The sequence below is a fragment of the Gastrolobium bilobum genome, unplaced genomic scaffold (assembly GCF_033153095.1).
Source record: "Gastrolobium bilobum isolate Gb01-03AN ecotype WA unplaced genomic scaffold, APGP_CSIRO_Gbil_v1 utg19765, whole genome shotgun sequence".
NCBI classification, from domain to species: Eukaryota; Viridiplantae; Streptophyta; class Magnoliopsida; order Fabales; family Fabaceae; genus Gastrolobium; species Gastrolobium bilobum.
In genome coordinates, this window is record NW_026897847.1 from 196,329 (window position 1) to 213,655 (window position 17,327).

At 34.2% G+C, this 17,327-nt stretch overlaps 3 protein-coding genes across 4 annotated transcripts; all 3 read right to left on the reverse strand.

The window, feature by feature from the left end:
* Positions 1 to 357: 357 nt before the first annotated feature.
* LOC133310801 (6-phosphogluconate dehydrogenase, decarboxylating 2-like) lies at positions 358 to 8,292 on the reverse strand. 2 transcript variants are annotated; one of them, XM_061511790.1, is made up of 2 exons: positions 8,267 to 8,292; positions 358 to 1,930 (listed from the first exon to the last, which is right to left on the reverse strand). In XM_061511790.1, exons 1-2 carry the CDS (start codon positions 8,290 to 8,292, stop codon positions 490 to 492), a joined length of 1,467 nt encoding a protein of 488 aa, XP_061367774.1. In that variant the 3' UTR covers positions 358 to 489. The 2 variants fall into 2 exon arrangements, with proteins under 2 accessions (XP_061367774.1, XP_061367773.1); XM_061511789.1 differs by lacking the exon at positions 8,267 to 8,292 and adding an exon at positions 2,754 to 2,885 and having other exon boundaries at positions 358 to 1,957.
* A 1,169-nt stretch (positions 8,293 to 9,461) lies between these two features.
* Positions 9,462 to 12,240, reverse strand: LOC133310819 (probable galacturonosyltransferase 9). Its single transcript, XM_061511805.1, has 3 exons — positions 11,832 to 12,240; positions 10,385 to 11,623; positions 9,462 to 10,178 (listed from the first exon to the last, which is right to left on the reverse strand). The coding sequence occupies exons 1-3, from the start codon at positions 11,982 to 11,984 to the stop codon at positions 9,903 to 9,905; spliced, it is 1,668 nt and encodes a 555-aa protein (XP_061367789.1). The 5' UTR covers positions 11,985 to 12,240; the 3' UTR covers positions 9,462 to 9,902.
* Positions 12,241 to 14,966: 2,726 nt separating this feature from the next.
* Positions 14,967 to 15,570, reverse strand: LOC133310829 (basic leucine zipper 43-like). The gene has a single exon (XM_061511827.1). It carries the CDS (start codon positions 15,568 to 15,570, stop codon positions 14,977 to 14,979), a length of 594 nt encoding a protein of 197 aa, XP_061367811.1. The 3' UTR covers positions 14,967 to 14,976.
* Positions 15,571 to 17,327: the final 1,757 nt, after the last annotated feature.

Sequence of the window (17,327 nt, forward strand, 5' to 3'; positions counted from 1 at the left end):
AAATATAAAAACTATTATAACCCTGAAATAAATTAAAATTACAAAAATATCATGATTTTCACCCAAAACAACGTCGTATTGGGTTTACTGCAGTAACTGCAGAAAAAGCAAACCATTGATTTATATGTAAAATATTTTTTTTAATAAGCATGGAACTCACCACTAATTGAGTCATAAGATAGAATTCAATTATGACGTAATATAAGAAAATCAAAGCTATCTTCTTTTAACTTGTTTGGGACGAACTTATAGTACATTACATTTATCTTAAATATAAAAGGGGTCTAAGACAGGTTTGCATGAATATTCAGCAGGATTAGAAAAAGATACAACAAAATAGTTGAGAAGACAAAAGCCAACCAATTAAGATGGACATAATGAAATAAGAGTTCATCACATTGCAGTTATGTAAGCTCAACTCAGCAAACAGTCCAGAGCAGAAAACATTACATTTATTGGAAATTCTAATGGGGTTTAAGTACCAGTAATCTAAGTTCTTGTCTGTTTTGCAAGCTTGAACCACTCAGTATGGAAAGAACCCTCCATGTCAATCCTTTCATATGTATGAGCACCAAAGTAGTCTCTTTGAGCTTGAACCAAATTAGCTGGCAAACTTTCCCTTCTGTATGTGTCAAAATAAGCAAGACTAGCAGACATACCTGGGGTGCTTATACCAGAATTGATAGCAAGGCACACAACTCTCCTCCACGCGGATTGGCGATCGATGATTTCCTTGGCAAACTCTGGATCCACAAGAAGGTTTGCCAGATTAGGATTTCTGTCATATGCCTTCTTGATTCTGTCCAAGAATATTGCTCTTATGATGCAACCCCCTTTCCAAATCCTGGCAAGTTCTCCCAACTTCAAATCCCAACCCTTTTCAATACTCTTTGCGCGGATTAAATTCATTCCTTGTGCATAACTGCATATTTTTGCAGCATAAAGAGCCTTCCTAACATCATCAATCAACTTCTTCTTGTCAACAGTTTCATCATTCAAGATACTGCCAAAGCCACTTGATTTAAAGACCTTTGCAGCTTCAACTCTTTCCTCCTTCAATCCACTAAGGAACCTAGCATCCAAAGAAGCCTCAATAGTAGGAGCAGCAACGGATAATTCAGCAGCTTGCTGAACAGTCCATTTACCAGTGCCTTTCATGCCAGTTTTGTCCAGAACCTTGTCAACCAAATGCCCATCACCTTTATCATCCTTAATTCCAAATATATCTGCAGTAATCTCAATCAGGAAACTCAGAAGTTCTCCTTTGTTCCATTCTGAGAACACACTTTGTAGTTCCTCATTTGACAACTTCCCAACTGACTTTAGCACATCATAAGCCTCTGCAATCAGTTGCATGTCCCCATATTCAATTCCATTATGAATCATCTTCACAAAATTACCAGATCCACCTTTACCGATGTATGTCACGCAGGGACCGCTATCGGGGACTTGAGCTGCCACCTTGAGAAGAATGTCTTCTATGTATTTGAAAGCCTCCAATGAACCACCAGGCATCAAAGAAGGACCATGTCTTGCACCTTCCTCACCACCTGAAACTCCCATCCCAAGATAGAGTAGACCCAATTCAGCCATAGCTTTCTCTCTTCTCTCAGTGTTCTCATACCACTCATTACCACCATCAATTATACAATCACCTTTTTCCAAGTATGCAGATAGGGTCTTAATGGTCTGGTCAACAGGTGCCCCAGCCTTAACAAGCATTATTATGACCCTTGGTTTTTGAATGGATTGAACAAAAGATTCAGGGTCATGGTAGCCATACACAGGAAGATTTCCTTCTTCTTTCGCTCGTTCCACAGTCTCATCAACCTTGGATGTGGTTCGGTTATAGACAGAAATAGGAAAACCCTTGTCAGCAATATTGAGAGCAAGATTTTGGCCCATTACAGCCAATCCAGCAAGGCCTATTCTTATAGGTTGAGCCATAGTTTATTTCCTGTTCAATGTTCAATGATTCATATGAGAAAATGGTATAAAACAAAAAAAAGGCATGAAATTCTGACTTCTGAAGAAAAACAAAAGCTGTAAACTACAATAAAGGCATTTCTACAGCCATGAAAAAAAACCGAGGAGTTGTTATATTGACAAATTTTTTTTTACAAACTTATAAACTACACTGTGTCTTCCCGGTAAGACTTCACTTAAGAGTGTCTTACTGGTAAGATATAATATAGCTTGTAAGAGTAAAAAATTTGTAAATATAACCTTCACCGTAAAAACCTCTATAAAGTACACTAGGAATTACAAAAAACTAGAACATACAAAATGAATAAAGACAGGGAGAAAGAGGAGTCAAAATACAACAATCCAATATGGGAATTGCAAATCAAACACAATCATTTTCTCACAATTCCATTCTTCTTCTTCTTCTTCTTATTATTTGATATAAAAATATTATTATGTAGGGTATTCAAACAAATCATAACAAGCAGAACTGCATCCACTGCATGCAAACATGTATTCACAAAAACCAAGGCCCAATAAACTGATCTCACCAATAAGGGGCTTAATCAATAAGAAATTAGAATCCAAACCCAGATCAAAAACAATATTCACTGTCTTGTTGACTTCTCAGAAAACCACAACAAAAACAACAGTAAAAGATGCAGGTAAAGTTTCTGTCTTTCTGAGCAAACAAAAATAAATTGATTAATCATAGATACCATCAATCAAACACAGACTCAAGTGCATCCGTAAAAGGAAAACAGAAAAAGCAAGCTTTAAAGGCAAACCTGGATTTTGAATGGAATTACAGAAAATTGAGATCTGGGTATCTCAGAGACTAAGGTATGCATAAAATGAGAAAGTACAAAAATATTATATACAAGTACACTTTAAGCTACAGTGACACACCAACTACACCTACGAACCTTTTTAGGACAAAGAAAAGAACGACTTTCTTGTGATATAAAATGGTCAAAGTTTTCCAACCAACATTAGTTGGGTAGGTGGAGATGCTCAAAGGAATTAAGGCCTTTGATTCCACTATCACGGCTAGCTCTAGCTCGCGTGTGTGACCTTGGTTTTCTTAGCATTCATATGTGAAAAAAATTGTCAATTTTAATGTTTTATTTATGATTAAAATAAAAAACAATTTATATCTTCTTAATCAATCTAATATTTATAACGCAGCTCAGTTGGTAACTTGGCGCTGAATTAGTGGGGTTGGATATGTGTTCGATTCCCGCTGAATGCATTCTTAGGGAGGAGGCTGAACCTTTAGCCGTTCCCCCGAGGATACCGGAGGGAGCCAACTCGTCTCAAAGAGATAATTAGGGTTGGGTAACTCCAAAAAAAAAAAAAATCTAATATTTATAATTACTTAAAAAATAAATATTTTTTAAATCATACAAATATTAAACATATTTTTGTTTATTTGATATATACTATTTTAAAAAATTTAAGAGAATATTTTAGGAGGGTATACTATTTCACGACATGTTTAATAAATGGGTTCGCTTTTTCTGCAGTTACTGCAGATAAGTTATCTGCAGTAAGCTCAATACGACATCGTTTTGGGCAGAAATTATGGTGCTTTTGTAATTTTAATTTATTTTAGGGTTATAATAGTCTTTATATTTATAATTTTTTAAAATTTCAATATCAAAACGACGTCGTTTTAAAAATAAATACAGATAACTTATCTGCATTAACTGCAGAAATATTTTTCCCTTAATAAATTCTTAATTTTATATTTTGAGATGACCTTTTACCTCAACCTCATTAACCTTTTTTTTTTTTTTCCCTGACCTTCCTACTCCTTTGGGTTAAGTGAGATATATTCTCACCACCCGGCTAGGAAAAATAATATATGTAAGGAAAAAATATTTCTGCAGATAATTTATTTGCATTTATTTTTAAAACGATGTCGTTTTGGTATTAAAATCTCAAAAAATTATAAATATAAAAACTATTATAACCCTGAAATAAATTAAAATTACAAAAATACCATGATTTCTGCCCCAAAATAACGTCGTATTGACTTACTGCAGATAACTTATCTGCAGTAACTGCAGATAAAATGAACCCTATATATAAATATGAGATCAATCCCGAATCAAATAATGTAATAATTATCCAACTTTGACCCTAAATTCTTTTTCAGAATTCAAACCCGTATTATGTTGGGCGTCATTCGTCTCAATCTCAACTAACTTATTAAGTTTAAATAAACTTGAAGAAGGAGAAATTATTATTGTTATATACTAGTGAATATGTTTTTACTTTACTTATATTAAAAGTATAATTGCAAAATGAAACAAAAATGAACCATATAGATAGTATAGAACAAAATAATTTTCTTACAATGAAAGCAATTAATTTTGTGTCTCTTAATATTGAGATGATACATGATAACTGTGGCTTAATATTATCTTTCACTATAGTTAAGAATTATAAAATGTTAGATAATTCGGAATTAGTATTTTCATTAAATTTATACCACTTTAACAATACGTGTCACAATTGGTAATTTCATCTTTATCCTTCCTTGTAATTTTAAAAGCAATACTATTAAACATGAGAAATGATGTGTTTAACAAAAAAAATTTACAAATTTTTGTAAATTACACTATATATTTCTGGAAGAATTTGGAAGTAAATAGTATAATCTAGTGTACTTCTAAAAGCACATAATATAGTCTGTAAAAATTTTGGTAAACAAAAAGTTTATAAATATAATCTTCCTAAAACATTCATTGTAAAACATTCAGGCACACGTACAAGTCATGATCCTTTACAATGTTTTTTTTTTCTTAGGATACAATGATCCTTTACCTATGATGCACGGATACGGACACAGAACACGACACGACACGCCGACACGTTAATTCTAAAAAATGTCATATTTTGACACGTGGAGACACGTTTTGATATTAAATAAAATTTTAATATATATAATATATTTATATTTAATACGTATAAGAGTCCAAAATAAGTCATATAACCAATCAAATATTTAAATTTCATAACATAAATATAAATATAAATAATTTTTCGTACTTTGTTAATTTTTCATGTCAAATTTCATAACAGAAAAAAATTAATTTATAAATTATTTCTTTTATATTTAGTTAACAAAATAAAATTGAGATTTAAAAAAAAAAAAAAAAGGTGTCCGAGCGTTGACCGCATGTCGGCAAAAGTTGACCTCGTATCGAAAAAACGTGTCAAAATGTGTCGAAGAGTTGATTGCGTGTCCCCAAATATTAATCGCGTGTTAGATGCGTGTAAAAGCATGTCCAGGTCGGACACGTGTCCGATCCGTGCTTTGCTGTCCTTTACAATGTTAAGAATGACCGTAGAGCATTCTGAAAAGTTGCAAGAATTTTAACCTTTTAAAATTATTTATCTATATGATAGAGTATAATAAAAAAAACAAAATTCAATAAGTATGAGTCGTTAGGATAGATTCTTCACCTCCAAATTTTATTTCAAGTTGCACTAGATCCAAGGACTATAACAATAAGATCGCATATGCTCGAATATTCAATAACACGACACTATTTTCAACCCTATAATAATTGAGGAAATATACATTTACTACATGTATAAATTTCTCGTTGTTTCTTCATTTTCTCTATGCTTACGATTTTTTTATACCCACCAAATTAAGTGATATAAATTTTTTTGGTGGATTAAGTTTGTTTACATCACAATAGGAAAAAATAACAATAATTAGTTTTCTTTCATTTTTTTCAGTTATATTATATGCATATCAAACACAAAATATGTTATAATAAATTTTGGGTTTAGTTTATGTCTTTTTAGCGGTTATAACTATGGGTGTAAATAAGTTACGTTAGGCTGAGTTTTGACTTAAATAAGTTTGATCTGTATAAAAAAACTTAGGCATTGTCTGGCCTATTAGTTTTCTATAGGCCTAAATTACAAGTCTGACCTGACCTATATGACTTTTTGACCCTTTTGTCCCTCATTAATTAATTAATACTCAATTTGCCCCTCCCCCAGAACTATCCACCATCCTGCCCCCATTTAGTCGATTAACGTGAAGATGTAGTCGACTAAATAGTAAAAATACAGGAAATACGAACCCCGAAATTTAATCGACTACAAACCCATCTTGATCGATTAAATTTCGGGGAGATTTAATCTACTAAAAATGTTATTTAGTCGATTAAAGTGCGCTGAAAACCCTATATGTAACCCTTTCTCGATCTCATTTCAAATTATTTTCGTTTTGTAACCCACTCTATCTCTTGTTTGTCATTTGTGATCCTTCCAATCACGATTGCATGTCATCTCACCATCTCTAAAGTCCTAATATTGTGAAATCATTGTCATTCCACTTATATTCTCATTTGTTGCCCCCAAAATCCGAACCCAAATCCCCAAAATCCGAACCCTACTCCCAAATCCGTGTGAAAGATGAGCTCAAGTCCAAACATGTATATTACAATGATCTACTATGATGGAAAGCATTATGAAGGCCCCAATGGTGTTCAATTTGAAGGAAAAACAAAAATATTGAAAATCAAACGGGGCACTACGTACAATAAGCTGAAAGGGAGAATTCACCAAAAATTAGGGCTACAAGGCAGCCAATGCGTTCAGCGGATGATCGCCAGGGTAGAGTCTACAGTTGGTAAGGATGCTATATTCTACATTGGTAACGATATATGTGACGATGAAGATGTGGAATGTGTCATAAATGCAATTGTTGACCGAAAATTTCAAAATTTTATTGAGATATAAGTTGAAATAGACTGTGGTCAATCTTCATCTGCACCTATGCATGAAAGAAGTCAAAGTCAAGAAGACAGAGTCGTCGGTTTATCTGCACCTGCACCTGTCTTAAGTCAAATAACACTGAGAGAAATAGACAAGGATGAGCACGAGGAGGATATGGACAGTGATGAGACGGTGAACCTGAGAGTGTTATTCTATTAGGTGACACCTCAGGTACGGACGTAGAGGAGAATTTTGACGCTGACACAAACTCAGGAAACCTGAGTTCCCAGGTTATGCCCCCACTTCGTGTTGACCCTGTTAGCAATGGTAAGATAGTAAATTAAAGTTTTAAATGAACATTTCATATTTGTGTTATCATTGGTACTGACAGAAAAGTTTAAATTTTGACGTAGGTTCTGAGATTGAGCCATTTTGGAACGAAAGCCCACATTTTTCCTTCATTAATTGGGCTCACCCTAATGATGAGACATATATATTGTATACCGGAGCTGTCATGATGATGTCCACCCCGCAGACCCTCGAGCTCAACTCACCCTGTACGTAGCTGAGGTTATGGTAGAAGGCCCGCACCATCAGCTCTGAATACGGACACAACATCTCAGCCAAAACCCTAAGATGTGCTGCCTCCAACAACGCCACAATGTGAAATCCCTTCGCCGTAAAAAATGTTGTATCCAATGATTTCGGAGGACATAAGGGTCGATTCACATGGTCACGTACAAATGCAGCGTGATCCGAGGGGTCATCCTCAAACAAGTATCCAAATGGGAGGTCGACAGTAGCAGGCTCTTCGTCTTGTGGCCTTGACGAAGACGGCCAGTCTTGTCGTTGCTTCGTGCGTCTCTCATCTTGGGCATTGCTTGGTCTTCTACGACCAGCTATTTTATCAAACGGCGAATAACACAAAAATTTCTAATGGTGGGTATTCATTAAAAAACTAATAACATTAAAAATGATCCCTTAACTCAATCATTTATACTCTATTATTTTGTTTGTATTATATCTCAATATATATGCACCAAACTATTTGGATAAAGTTTATACCAATATTTCTCCGAATAAACATTGAAGTAAGGATTCATATTAATGTTTCTTTACGACCTTTTCTATCCCTCATTTGATTTATGCTTTTTACTTGTCTTATTCTATTCTGTCTGTTTTCTGAGGCATCTTTAAAGTTTAAATAACTAACCCTTAATCTACTTTCGTAATATATAAATTCTGGTGGGTGAAATAGAATGACACTTAACTTCTCAAACTTCTGGAGTTGGTTGGGTTAACTCCAAAAAAAAACTTCTCAAACTTGCCAGATCAGATTTTCATAGGTAAACTAGGAAATTCAGAAACATTACATAAAAGAAATGTGGTCTAGGGTAGGGCCAATTAAGCATGGAGCTAAAGATTCTGGATAGTAGCACAAGAAGAAAAATTTTCTAAGTAATTTTACATGTCTTGTTAATTCTATAAGAGACCATAAGTAGTTTTGTAAAATATCAAAATGGGGTTATGGCTGAATAGATAGAACATAGATCACATGCTGCTAGAGGTTGCAGCAAGCATCAGCAACTTATGATCATGTGGATGAGAAAAAGAGGAAGATAACAAAGATTATGTAAGCCATATAACCTAGAAATTCTCAACTCAATTGCATAACACAACAGAAAGATATTTTGTTTTTGCAATTCTAGATTTTCCAGTATTTGCTAATAACATGAGGCGTGTAATTAGGCAAGATATTGTTCACTTTCTAAGAGGGGGCAAAGAGAGGGAAAGTTGATATCTGTCATTTACTCATTTCCAATTACCTTATGGTTAGAAGTCTCTAGAGATGAAAAGTTTCTTATGCATGTTGCCATATTTGGCTAGAGAAACAGCTGCTTTTTGCACATGAACCTTTTAAATACAAAAACTACACTGCATGTTGTTTGGTAAACCAGAAACTAGGTAACAAAAATCACCCTGTTGATTTCAGCAAAACAATAAAATAAATAAATAAACTAACTGTTAATTTCGAAAAACATAAAACAATTTCTTAGTGCTTATCTCGTATTAGGCAATTTTGAGATCCCAAATCACTAATTTTTTGTACTTTTGAAATATGTATGAAGAATCTAGCTAAGCACAAAACGGACTCCACCTCAATGCCAAAAAGGTACTTAAGTATGTCAAAATGTGTCAATTTTACTAAAACTTCCAGAACCACCATCAAACTTCATTTCACTGCAATTGCACCAATATTTCCCATAAAGAGAGAATTTGAAGAAAGGTGAGAGCAATATAAACATTTAAGGAAGTTCCTGATTGAATCTTTTTAAGCCTACTTTTAGGTGTAAACTAAAAACTGCATTGACAGCATTTATATCCAAAATAACTAAAGTAAACTTGATACCATATTCACTTAATGAGGAATATATAACAGAAAACAGAGATTCCTACTGATCTATAAAATCAACAAGTAGATTAACAGAAGAAAACAAAAAAATGCAGACATTGACTTAAAAGAACCCCTCAATTCCTCTACACATCCATCTAACAAATACTCCTAAAAAATAAACAATCCAATACCTATAATGATCCATAGATGACAGATTCTAAAACAAAGCACTTTAAGAAAACTAAGCCACAAAACTACCTATCTCAAAAGCTGTAAAAATGAAATTCCCTGGTTGAAAATGCATTAGGATTCAACAAAATGCACCAAATCCCTACAAACAATGTACGCTTCCACATGGCCTTTCCCTATTATATGTAGCATTATCAATAATGGAAATGCAAAGAGGCATGTCCAGAAACATACAAAAAAATAGCATGTAGTACGTGCATTAGATAAATAAACAGTAGTGCCATTGTTGATTAGAACCATGAAACTACCATCAGCAAATGAATAAATGATAAATATGCTCCAACTAGAGAAGGAGAAAAAACAAAAACTACTTCGTTCGTGTACATGCCCAAATTCAGTTTGTCAAAATTATTGCTAACATCCGAAAATTATCAACAATGCAATTCTCAGATGGCATTCCCGTTGTAGAAGAAACATGATGACAACACAGAACTTCTTCGTGACAGGCTACATTTAACTTGAGATTCTCAATTCTGATAGAATATGGTAAACCACAATGGACATGTCATCTCAAGCTTATGATTATAAAGCAGCAGGTTGATCTCAACTATAGGCCAAAATTGCACATCTGCACAAACTCCATATCATTGTCCACATATTTGGTCCAGAGATTTTTGTACTGATTCAAAGCAATATCAAGCCAAGGTTTCATGTCTCCATTGTAACGAATGACTGCAGCATTGTTGATCTCATCCATGCTAACACTGGGATTGTAACCTAGCCCAAGCACATGCCAGGATTTGTCCAATGACTTGGTTGTGGAGTAGAAGGTGATCAAACCAGGAGCGAGCGTCCCAAATTTCCACAAAGTTTGGTCTTCATTCTGATAACAGAATCAGTACAAACAAGAGCTTAGTGAGTTTTGGTTTACTGTAACCCCTTTAACAATTTTACAAAGGAACAGCTTGAGCATTATTCATTTTTTAGCAAAATAAAAGTTTTAGAGAATGCAGTTACATAGCATACCAGTACAAAATTATTAGCACATAGAGAAATGAAGAGGTATAACTACAACAGGAAGCAAATTACCATGTTCTGCCAGTAATGGTAATGTTCTGTGCATTTTTCGCGCCTCCAGGCATCAAGATTAAATATATTCATACCATAGGCCCAAGCACAAGTTTTTGGATTGAAGCTCTCCTTAATTAAAGGATGAGAGAAATTCAAGTATTGGGCATATCGGTGGAAAGAGCCAAAACAGATCTCAACAGCACCGTTTACCTTCCCATCCAAATCAATCTTCCACAAACCTGTTAGGTCTTTTTGAACCACAACATCATCATCCAACAATAAGATTTTATTCAAATTAGGGTACATCTCTGGCAAATAAAACCGAAGGTTATATAACATCGACAGGTACTTAACATTGCTAAATTTCATGTTATGTCCCTCATTTGAGGCATGTTCAGCTTGATTCTCAAAGTAACGCTGCTGCATTTTTGCTGACTCAAGTTGCCTCAAAACTGGGACATACGATGAATTTAAGAATGTGAATTCTTCCACTGACTTTATCTCTAAAAATGCACCCCCTTCAACTGGCCTCATCTTAAACCAAACCTTCATTGCTGCAACATTCATCCGGTTCGTAACTACATGGAAAACATGCTTCCATGGCTCTATTGCATTCTTCACCACAGATCTCACCACCACAGACACAGCTATCACATTGTCCGAGAATATTGCATAATGATACAAATTGGGATCTTCAAACTCAGGCTTAGGTCTCTCATCTCTATATTTCTCCGGATTTGAAATTTTCTCACCCATTAGCCTCATTGCCAAACAATGCAAGCTCTTGGGAACCGATTTGGCTGAAATCAAGCTTGCCAATGCCCCATTCTTCTTTGCCTTCATAAGTGATTCATTAACTGCAAATATTGTATCCTTCAACTTCTGAATTTTTAACTGGTTATCATAATTCTCTTTTGCCTCAACAATCATCATCCTAGCAATCTTCACTCTATCCTTAACCTCCTTCTCAAACTGCCTCAACACATCCTCATCAATTGGACCATCTGACTCAAACAGAGATGATCGATAGGTTGGCCTAACAGAAATATCAGAAAAATTGCTTGCCAATTCATCAAACATCTTCAATTGCCTAGAAATGTCAAGCTTAAGCTTCCTAGCATAAGCAGCATATGCATTCACTAGTGTGATGTGATCTTTAGCTTGCTGGTGTATCAAATCCACTCTTGTCCTCAGAGGGTCAGATTTCAATGCCAAAAATGTTCGATGCACGTATGCATTACCAGTTGTGGGAAGATCCTGTGACCAAAAAATATCTAATCCATTACATGGGGTTCGTTCAATTTTGTCAAATCATCATGTGGGTTATGCTCTAAACTGAATCTACAATAATGGGTCGTTTCCAATTGAGCTACTTGAAAATGGGTTTCAATCAAAATTAAAACTTTGGAACAAAAACAAAAACCCATTGGAGAAAAAAAAAAAGCATAAAAACAGAGGAACTTACAGAGTCATCGTTTTGTGTGGAGGGATTTGTGGTGAAGAGGACTGAAAGTGTAGCAATGAAAAGGAGAGAAAACATTGCAGAGATGAAGATCCGGAACGAGAAGAAGCTACGGAGGCCAGATCCACCTCTGCCACCTCTCACGGCAACCGCCATTGGATCTTGAGCTTTGTGAGCCAATAGTAGAAGGAGCTTTCTAGAACTAAAAAATTGTTGCTTCACAGTGTGAGATCTAATTGAGAATAACTGATATTTTGTTAAAAATTTATGTGTGTGTGTGTGTGTTTTAATTTTCAATCATATGAATGGAATATTGGAAAAGTGGACACGGCATGGCCTTTGGCCGCAAAATTAATAGGAGAATGGAGATTTAGGAAAAGATGATTGTTGAATGGAGATGAGAGCATGCAATGAATGCAGTGTAGATGTAGTGTTTTTGTAGATTGTATAGTGTGTATGTGTAAGTGTTTTTGTGGTACACAGAATGTGAACAGAGGTGGGCTATTTAATGTTATGAGCCTGAACCCAAGTACAAGTCTGTGTGTCTGGGTCCATCTAACCTCTTTGTTAATTCATGGATTGGTTTCTCATTAACTTTCCTTTTTTGGTTTTTGGTTGTGTGGGTAATTCATGGATTCTTTTATTTTATTTTTTTATTTTTCGAGATTATCCCCCAATTATTTTATAGGTTCTTTATGAACTAATTTAGAGTTCAGGTCAGGATTAAAACTTTAAATTTTTTTCAAAAATAGTACTAGAGAGAATTGAACATATGTTCTGATCTTCACTTGTTCAACTCTTATGTTTCAACTGAGTTACCATTATTTGATTGGATTCGCCGTAGTCACAAGGTAAATCGAAGCCAAGGAACAACCTTTTTGCAGAAACCATAGCACCTACCCTCGTGTCAGGAGCTGGCTTGTGGGCTTAAGCCCGGGAAATCAAATTCCCAGTTGCAAAATAAATAAAGAAGAGCTGAAATAGAATTACCTTTTATTTTATACTAACTAATAATATCTCTTTATGGTATGTACTAAGTAGTATTGTTCAATTTAATGCAATTGTCTTTTGATGAAGTAGTTGTATAAAAATAATAATGAATTTATATTTATCCGTATTGGTGAAACTCAAGTCGTAAGGTGTATTGGATATCATATAAGAATAACCCAAAGAACAGGAAAAAGAAAAATATTTTAACTTTACTTTTTACATTTTATAGTCTATTTAAAATAACTTTACTTAAAAACCTGAATAAAAGTATCATTAATTTGTTAGTTAAAAATGAGTACTCATTTTTTTTATACATCAATTAGCTCATTGCCACTTAAACCAATAATTATTAGTAACTTAATTGTATTTTGAAGGAAAAAATAAAAAGAATAGAATACATGCCAAAGAGTTTGTATCAACTTTGCTTAATAAGTCTTTAAAACTTAAATATGAGGTTGAGTTTACTAAAAACAAAATGAGGTTGAGGTTGATGTTGAAGATTCCACTCTATTCTAAATTACATGTTAGCCCAAAAATCACAAGGCATTGTAAGCCATTCGCTTCTCAAGAGGTTTTGAACTCCATATTTTGGCCCAAAATGCATCTTGAATCTCGGTCACTTTATTATTCTATCCTCCGTTGACCAGTGCTCATTGTAGCAAAGTTACTTATCTCCATACCCAATAAAATAAAATACAGTGAATCCTTAGAAATTTTAGTGCTCCAATGGGATGCATTTATGATTGAAGTGGTTCAATCATTATCTTATTCTTCTTCTAAATAAAAATTAAATTTCATAAATAGATAACTTATGTTACACATAGCTCAGTCTTTAAGCTTAAATAATGCATTAGAAATATGATTAAGTAATTCATAAACCTCTGCTTAGCATCACCATTTATTGGAGTAATAAACAAAGGATTAGTGTTTCTTATGTTATATGACATAATTTTATCACTTATACGAAAGTATGTGAGGTTTATGTTTTCTTTTTCTTTTTCTTCTTTTCATATGGCTCCACTTAAGCTCCATACACTTTTATATGTACGTAGGCAATAATATTATCTTCTATAAGATGAGAAACATTAATCCCATAAACAAAAGAGCGACGTATGAAAAAAGTTGTATTAAAAAAATAAAAAGAACATTATGGGTGAAATATTTTTTTTTGTGTGCATGTGTACACATATTTGCATTAATTTCCAAAAAAAAAAAAAAAAAAATTCATCAAGAGCCATAATACAGGAAAAAGTTGCATCAGTGACCATTGGCCAATGCACAGCTTCTGTTGGATCACTGTCAAAACCTGGGAAAGTAAATAACAAAAGCTTCAGTTATTTTCCAATAATATGCATTCTAAGGTAGCTCTAAAAAAGCCATACAATGGTGATAAGAATTCTAGTGGGTGGCTTGTCTAAATGTTTTCCTTTTAATGGCAACTTTTCTATCATCAGCCAATGACCACTACACACTCCCTTTTATCTTTGTGTCATGTCCTATTCTCTCCCCAACCCATTTCCACCTGACATAATTACTTCCATTATTTTACATGAATCATATATTGGATTACGTTAGCTTCCCATTAATAGGTTTCTTTTGGCCTCATACACAAATCATATACAAGATTATGATCTTCTTCTTCTTTTCTTTTATCGTTCCACAATTCTTTGATTATTTCTTGAAGATGAGGCCATGAAGGCTTTCTATATTGTTTTCTGGGCATGAATCATATGAAATTGGTGCTAAGTGCTAACAGGTTTATAAAAAATTCTTCAGTCTCTTTAAGACATAAAAATTGGAGACCACCTTTTATATTTGAAAGAGAGGTAGTGTCAAAGTTGATGAATTAAAAATCATTCCCAATTAAACCCGACTAACGAGTGTAGGGACGAGAGCAATCCTTATATGCAGTCGCAGTCTTACCGTGTATACTTGCAAAGAGATTGTTTCCAAATTCGAACCCGTAAGCTTTTAATTCAATGAAACAAGGCTCAAATAAAGATACTCAGAAGCATGTTATTGCCATTTATCTTTTCACCTCATACAGATCAAAAGGGAAGGAAAAGACTAGTGTTTTTAAACTTCAACACAGACAGAAAAACCAAAAAGTAAAGAAAGAAAGCTAATAAAGAGATGAAAATTTGGCCTCGTCATCAAATTAACCAAGCAGGTCCATGGAACTTGTGATGGATTGGTTTGTAGAATCACATCTGAGATATGCTGAGCTACAAGGGATTTCTTCTAAAGGGCTCAAAGAAGGGCATGGACTATGTATCTGCATGTCTCTTAGCATTTGGCGAAGTTCTGAAGCTTCTTCTTTCAGCTGAGCATTCTCTTGAAGGACTTGGTCATGGTTTTCTGACACATGGTTCAGCTTTTCTATTAGTTGGTGATTCTCATTCCTCAGCCAAACCACCTGTGACCAAAGTTCATCAAGGTGTTTTTGCTTCCTCATGCGTGATCTACGTGCAGATTCTCTATTAGATATCATCCTTCTGTGTTTTCTCTCATTGATGAGACATAGTTGTTGTTCATCTGCTTCATCAGAAGTGGAGTTGCTGCTGATGCATGATGATTGAGGACTAAAGTCAGGAAGTTGATGAGGAGGGTTGTGGAAACCATATAATTGGTTAGTGATTCTGTGAGATTGAAATGTGGGAATGTTGTTTTGAACCATGGTGTAGTTTGTTTGGTAAGGAGAAGGGTTTGAAGGGAGTAAATAATTGAATCCTGTTACCTCCCTGGCCTGCATGGTTTAGCAATGAGAAAAAGATTGCAGGGTCTTGGAGAAAAAAGAGTGATGAAGAGTTTAATTTGTTTTGAGAAGGAGGAAGAATGAGTGGACAGAGTAGGTATTATATAGGAATGGAAAATGATGTATTCTGGCCCCACTGAATAAATAGTTCAGTAACAATGTTGAAGTTTTTGTTAAAAGCTTATTACATTGATAGGAATGTCTTGCACATGATGTCTATGCACAAAGTGGTGTTGAGTATGACTCCTATTTTGTATGTAGAAGATGATTCATGTCTTCTAACACAGATTAAGTTTTTTATTTTTTTGTTGTTGAGATATTCTAATCGGCTCATTGTATCGTGACTAGTCTGATTCGGGTTGGGTATCGAGATTAAGATTTTAAATCCTTTTCAAATATGATACTAGGGAGGATCGAATACATATTCTCACCCCCATCTGCTCAGTTCTTTGGCGTCAGCTGAACGACTATCATTTGATCAGATAAAGTTAGTGGGGTCTTATTCCCGATTTATTTGTATTGCTTTGGGCCTCTATCTTGAAATTAAGTATTTGTAACGAATGCGACGGGAAGAATATAATAATAGATTTATTAGACATCATGGCCTTTTATTAGACTGAAATAAGATAAATCGTGTCTCATGCTTTTTTACCCTTTCTTTTTTCTTTACTATACTATAGTAGATTGATTTGTATTTATACTCTGTTTTCTTACCCTCAAAAGCATTGGATATATGTATATATGTACATAACATACATTAATGTGAATGTTATGTGCGAGTGACATGATGCACATAAGTGGCCCATAGGGTGAATGCAACTTGGGTTTGTGGATATAATCATTTTGAAGAAAAATATGCTTACATCAGAGAGAAAGAAGCATTTCATATCATGGGGAGTATAATAACTCTATTGGAAAGACTGTTTTGTGGAAAGCAAGCACAGGCGAAAATTTGGAGTTAAAAGTAGTCACTTTTATTATATTAGTGTTATTTCCAAGGTGATTTTATCTCCTGGATATAGTATTCACTTAAATGACATAAAAATGGGTGAAATAACGAGATTGAGAAAGGCATCTTAGGTTGAGGGAGAGTTCAAATTGTTCAATGTGCCAAGTAAGAAATTACATTGAATAAAATGATTGACTAATGAGTTGCAAGGGGTATCACATTCGGTGCACAAGAAGCGAATTGCTGTGACTGAAAAGTCATTAAATTGATTCCTAGGCGAAGCAACTTGAGCTCAGTATAAAATTTTTTGTACTCGACATAGATTAATCGAATGATAAACTACATTGTATCATGTAAAAAGTCTATCAAATATTTATACCAATAGTTTATGGCTTTTATACTTCTTTAGACGAAAATTTTTGTAGCAACATATATAAAGGCAGGATACGCATGTGAATCCTGACCTTCTTTTAAAAAAAATGATGGGACTCACTTCGTTGTGTCTGCTGCACTAGAAAAAGTGGTGCAGTGACAGCAAAAATTTGGAACCAATAGTTTATTTATAAACTTAACATAATCAAATATTCTAATAAGATAACTTTATTATAAATTCGAATAAGATAATTCAAAGTAGGATGAAAGAAATAAAGGCTAATTTTCCATAATTGAATTTCCAATAAGGCAGGGTCGTTTCTAAATTCATAAGTGAGACGTAAAGAAAGAAAGGTTAAGAATTTGATGACTCAAAAAACCACTTATACTGGGACCTCCAAAAACAATCATATGGGTATGGGTTAAATAGAAG